Source organism: Otolemur garnettii, unplaced genomic scaffold (assembly GCF_000181295.1).
Source record: "Otolemur garnettii isolate 467f Iridium unplaced genomic scaffold, OtoGar3 scaffold00160, whole genome shotgun sequence".
NCBI classification, from domain to species: domain Eukaryota; kingdom Metazoa; phylum Chordata; class Mammalia; order Primates; family Galagidae; genus Otolemur; species Otolemur garnettii.
The window spans coordinates 842,563-848,984 of record NW_003852555.1 but is presented as its reverse complement, the minus strand read 5'-3'; the positions used below and the strand labels follow the sequence as shown (position 1 = coordinate 848,984).

Sequence of the window (6,422 nt, the reverse complement as noted above, 5' to 3'; positions counted from 1 at the left end):
AAAAAAAAGAAAAGAAAAGGAGGTTGTAGTTTCTTCACTCTCATACATTTCAATAGTGAGATCTAATTTCTCAAATATACTACTTGTACATTCTCAAAGGAAAACTTAAAAAATAGCCTTTCCATTTGGTTTTCTTCTGCACGTTTACATTTAGATGGAACAAACACCCTGTTTGTCAAAATATATTAAGAAATTGCCAAGCACCCTAACACTGGCCACCTGTTTGCTAACAGAAATAAACTGTTTATATGGAAAGAACAAAGTCTTGAGAAAAATCTTATGCTCAGTTACAATTGTGTGGTTTTGACTTTTTAAAAATTCTGGGACTCAAGTAAATTAAAAAAAAAATCTCAAACTAGAACTCTAAACAGTTCTTAAAGAGCTCATGATGAACCCAACATCTCAAATATAAAGAGCAGCATGGTTGCAATTTATGCTCTCTTAAGCCACAAATTTGCATTTCGAACCCTTAATAAAGATACTAAACAGAATGTAGACCCATTTAACTTTCTCTAAAATGAGGTCTGAATAAACATATTTCAACATGATGCTGAACCAGGAACTTGGGGCATTCAGAGCTAACCCATTTTACAAATCAGTTCTTAAATTTTTAAGAAGGGGACTGATCATCCTAATATCAATGCAAAGAAGGTATTTTGCTAGTATTTTAGTTAGGCAATTAAAGCACTAAGCCAAAAAAATTTGCTTTATTCCATCTATACATTTTTACTATGTATCTAGTCATATAAATTATTACAATGACAAATAATGAGAAAATTTATATATAAAAATTCAAAATAGAAATAATACCTCTGAACTTTCCAAGAACTGCCTTAAATCAGGATCCTGTAGTAAAGTTGGATGTTTCACTGTTCTTTGAAGATACCTATATTTAAGAGTAAAATTACTCCTAGTAGCATTTTAAATCTTATTTCAACAAAATAATAAAAAAACCAAAAAACTGGTTTAAAAGGTGTTTTCAGTCTACCTCCTATCAGTTTGCCCTTACTGTAATTATTTAGGCTCTTATAGCAATTTAATAATTAAAAAGCTTTTTATTCATTTTTGAAAATTGATATGCTATCCCCTGTCATAATTATATAAAAAGAGAAATGGCCTGGGGGTGGAAATGGGAACAGAGAGGGTTAATAACTTACCAAACTTCTCACTGCAAAATATTAAAGTTGTAAAATGGTATATGAGTCTGTTGAATCATTTAATCTTTGAGTAGTGTATGTTCCAGTTGTAATTTTAGAGTTCTAAGACACATATCTCTATGTGTATTCTATTCAAAAAAGTTATAAATTGCCACTATCACACAAATGGGGAGAAGCCTAGAAATGTTTTTGCTTGTCAGCAGATTTAAATGATGACAATTGATGACAATCAGCTTTGGACTAAATTCTCTTAAATATTTCTTTTTCTTTTTCTTTTTTTTTTTTTGAGACAGAGCCTCAAGCTGTCACCTTGGGTAGAGTGCCGTGGCATCACAGCTCACAGCAACCTCCAATTCCTGGGTTCAAGTGATTCTCCTGCCTCTGTCTCCGAAGTAGTTGAGACTATAGGCGCCCACCAAAATGCCCAGCTGTTTTTTTGGTTGCAGCCATCATTGTTGTTTGGCAGGCCAAGGCTGGATTCGAACCCACCAGCTCAGGTGTATGTGGCTGGTGCCTTAGCCGCTTGAGCCACAGGCACCGAGATTCTCTTCAATATTTCTTTTCTTGGCTCAGTGCCTGTAGCTGGGCAGCTAGGGCGCCAGCCACATACACTGGAGCTGATGGGTTCAAACCCAGCCTGGGTCTGTGAAACAATAATTGACAACTACAACCAAAAAATAGCCAGATGTTGTGGTGTGTGCCTGTACTCCAAGCAACTTGGGAGCCTGAGGCAAGAGAATCACTTGAGCCCAAGAGTTTGAGGTTGTTGTGCCACAGCGCTCACTGAGGGCAACATAGTGAGACTCTGCTGTGAGCTATGATGCTATAGCACTCTACCGAGAGTAACATAGTGAGACTCTGCTTCACAAAAAAAAGAAAAAAATATTTGCTGCCTCTACTATGAAACCAAAAATGAGCTGCAGTAAGACTAATCCTTTAAGATGAGAAATGGTGGCATTTCCTACTGGAATCTGACTTATAATTTCAACACTGAAATTCTTCCAACAGTACTAGATAAGTTAGTTTGTGGACTGAATACTATATATGAAGGCAGTTGGCATAAATTGTTCATCTCTGGGCATACAATAGCTGGGTACTTGGATATCTGTATAGTAAACAAACAGGAGGAACATCTAGTACCCAACCTTTATGAAATATTCCAATATTTCAAATGTAAATGGAAATACCTAATATCATGTATACTCTAAAACAGCTTTTCAAAATGAGTACTGGAGAGTATCACTCTCATGTAATATTCCATGAAAGAGAATACTTCCATACTCAAGAAAGTCCAAAGTCTTAGATATCCCTCTAAGTTAGTTTTTGGTTTGGTTTTGTTTTTTTGAGACACTCTGTTGCCCAGACTGGAGAGCAGTCCTATCATAGGTCAGTGTAGCTTTGGCAAGGCTTTTTTACAGTTATGTAAAAAAATGCACATATTCATATATATGTGTGTTACAAAATGCTAAAATTAAGAACAGAAACATAAAATGGATTTTAAAACAGTAATATTTATAAATATACATCAATTCAGAATTAAGAACATAGAAGTAGATACATAAAGAATGGATACAGGTAAAAAGAATGTAGGAATAAGACATAAATAAGAGGCCTGGGAAGAAACAGAAAAACTGAGATGGAAAGTAGAAAACTGATGGGTGTGGTGGCTCATACCTGTAATCCCAGCACTCTGGGAGGCCCAGGGGGGCAGATTGCCTGAGCTCAGGAGATGAAGATCAGCTTAAACTATAGCAAGTCCCCACCTCTAAAAAAAAGCTGAGTGTTGTGGCAGACATCTGTACTCCTAGCTACTTGGGAGGCTAAGGCAAGAGAAAAGCTTGAGCCCAAGAATTTGAGGTTGCTGTGACCCATGACACCACGGTACTCTGCTGGGGGTGACAAACTGAGACTCTGTCTCAAAAAAAAAAAAAAAAAGAAAAGAAAAACTGAAGACAGAAATGGAACATACATTTATTGAAATGATGAAAGTATTATACCTACTAAAGTAGCTGAACTTCCTCAGATTTGCTTTGAATAAAGCAAATTTACTCAAATTTACTCTAAATTTAGAAGAATCATTTAGGGCTTTCAAATTTCTGTTTATTTACTAAACTCAGAACAAAACAAAACAGTTTATTAGGGCGGTGCCTGTGGCTCAATGATTAGGGCACCGGCCCCATATACCGAGGGTGGCAGGTTCAAACCTGGTCCTGGCCAAACTGCAACAAAAAAATAGCTGGGCACTGGGGTGGGCGCCTGTAGTCCTAGCTACTAGGGAGGCTGAGGCAAGAGAATTGCGTAAGCCTAGGAGTTGGAGGTTGCTGTGAGCTGTGTCACACCATGGCACTCTACCAAGGGCGATGAAGTGAGACTTCGTCTCTACCAACCCCTCCCCCTCAAAAAAACCCAGTCTATTAAAATGTTTGAGAGCAACAAAGTTAAAAAATATTTTTCTCTTGTTTGAAACTCAAACATAAGTGTCCACAATGAGAAAATAGAAAGGCAGGAAGACACTGGGTACTTGATGACATTCATTTGTTCATTTCACAAATATTTACTAGGGTGTGCCTTTAGCTCAGTGGGTAGGACACTGGCCACATTCACCAAGGCTGGCGAACCCGGCCCAGGCCTGTTGAAACAATAATGACAACTGCCAACAACAGCAAAAATAATAGTGGGGTATTGTGGTGGGCACCTGTGGTCTCAGGTACTTGGGAGGCTGAGACAAGAGAATTGCTTAGGCCTAGGAGTTTGAAGTTGCTGTGAGCTGTGATGTCATAGCACTCTATCCAGGGCAATAGCTTGAGACTCTGCCTCAAAACAAATAAACAAACAAAAACCCCACAAATATTTACTGAGCTCTTCATATATATCAGTTACTGTTTTGAGTACTTGAAAAACATCAATAAGTAAAGGAGACCAAGATCCCTTCCTTGGTGGAGCTTATATTTTAGTACAAGCGGATAGGTAACATACTATAAATAATAATCATATAAATTATGTGACATGGTAGCAAGTGGTATGAAAAAAAGGACAGAACAATAGGGAAAATGGGACCCAGTATGTAAGATGTAGTTGATGGTTTAAACAGGGTACGTTGGAATTAAGCCAACAATCAGAATAAGCTTCACTGGAAAGGTGATTATTTGAACATCTGAACCTGAAAAAGGAATGAGAGTCAGCCATGCAGATACCTGGGAACAAAGCATTCCAGGCAGGGGGGACAGGGGTAAAGAGACTCTAAGGTAGGAAAACACCTGGTATATCTGAGAAGCAGCAAAAAGATCAGCATAGCCTAGGGCAGAGTGAGTGATTAAAGAAGATATGAGATCAAATGGGTAACAGTGGTACTGGTCATGTAGTCTTATAATCCATTATAAGGATTCTGGCTTTTATGGAGTGAAATGGGGGTATGTGTGATATGATCTGATTTATGTTTTAAAAGGATTACTCTAGCTTCTATATTAAAAAGGAGTAGAAGTGCCAAGAATGGAAGAAGAAGACCAATTAGGAGGCCACTGCAGTTAATTAAGGCCTTTGGACTAGTAGTCAGTAGGCTGTGAGAGAACTGGTTGTGTTTCAGATATAAGAAGGGAGCAAAAGAATTTCCTGATGAATTAGATAATCTTCAACAGCTTCTTACTCGTAACTAACTTACTCTTAACTAATCTACATGAACTGTGTAAGCATTCTAGTTGAGTTTTTAGGTTGAAATGAACACATTCCTAACTGATACACTTATACTTTAAACATAAAGAATGTGGGTACATAACTTGCTCCAGTGTGTAGTGTTAGGTGCAAGTGAAGTCTTGTATATTGTTAGTGCTCCTCTAAATTTCTCATTTTATATTTGCAGAAGTATATCTTTATGTATAAAATAAACTCAATATGATCTCTCAGGAAAAGCAAAGTGATCTCGGGGATACTCTGAACAGAAGTAGTGCCCTTACCGACTATGGAACTTATGTACTTAATTATTCCCTATATCTTCTTAGCTTTTGTGCTAAGATAGTCACCTGGATTCTCTAAGTTAAGCAAACAAATAAATATGTAAATAAATATCATAGTATTAAAGCAATACAAAGAAAAGTACTTCCCAGACCCACCAATCCAAGGTCAGGTATCCCACAGATAAGCCTGTTCCAATGTTTTAAATGGAAGAAATGCCACAGAAAAATCTCTTTAGAAAAGTGGGCTATATGAAAAGGTAAGAAAAATGCAGTTTTAAAAACTTGTATGCAGCCTAGGCAATATAGCCCAGTCTCTACAAAATAATAAAAAATTAAAAATTAGCCAGGTGCAGAAGCATAAACCTGTAATCTCAGTTACTTGGGAGGATGAGGCAGGAGGTCACTTAAGCCCAGGAATTAGAAGTTGCAGTGAGCTATGACTGTGTTCTAGTACAGGCAACAGAGCAAGACTCCATCAATCAAAAAAATTATTTTTAAATAAAATTTTGCACAAGTTTTTATAAATATGCACAAGAACTGATTAAAACTGGCTGGGAAAGGAGAATTAGATTAAAACTAAAGAAATCATTCTAATTCCTTTATGCCATACTTTCTATAATCATTTTTTCTAACTGAAAATGAACTTTTCCTCATTATCATACCGTTCTTTTTTCCCACTAATATTTGTCAGTAAAGAAACTTCAATTTTCTTTTAAAATTCCTCTCCACATTTCCTACTTCATGAAGGTATGGTAAGTGCTATGCAATTCAGTCAAGTTGGAAGAAAGGTGAATGTAGAATCAAATTATATGTCCTTGGTACAATAAATCTTCATTAAGTTTCTTATCAAGCATGCCATCTAAAATATTTCAAACCTACTCATAGAAAAATAAGACTTGAAAGGTCTCTCAAAGGGTCATGGTTACACTTTCAGGAAGGACTTAAGCGAAATCAAGGCAGAGCATGATGTACCTTTATTCTTAAAAATATTCAGTCTGTGACCACTCTTACAACAGAATCAATTCAAACGCCTAACCTAAACTTCTCTTCATGCAATTTCAATCCTTTGCTGATTCTCACACATAAGCCCATATTTTAAGTATTTTTTTTAATTGAATGATAACTATGTATATTAATGCACTTCTGGGGAACAGTGTGGGGTTTTCACACACAATCCGAAACACTTCCACCAAACTGGTTAAGATAGCCTTCATGTCATTTTCTTTAAGTATTTTTTAAAATAAGATTTTTTTTTTGAGACAGAGTTTCATTATGTTGCTCTTGGTAGAGTGCTGTGACATCACAGCTCATGGCA

The 6,422-nt window shown here is 36.6% G+C and overlaps 1 protein-coding gene across 1 annotated transcript in view; it reads right to left on the bottom strand.

Moving 5' to 3' along the window:
* Positions 1-6,422, bottom strand: part of SNX2 (sorting nexin 2) — a 63,577-nt gene that overhangs the window by 14,259 nt on the left and 42,896 nt on the right. The window contains exon 8 of the mRNA XM_012811475.2: positions 811-886. Within this exon, the coding sequence (XP_012666929.1) occupies positions 811-886 (76 nt within the window). The remainder of the gene's footprint in view (positions 1-810; positions 887-6,422) is intronic.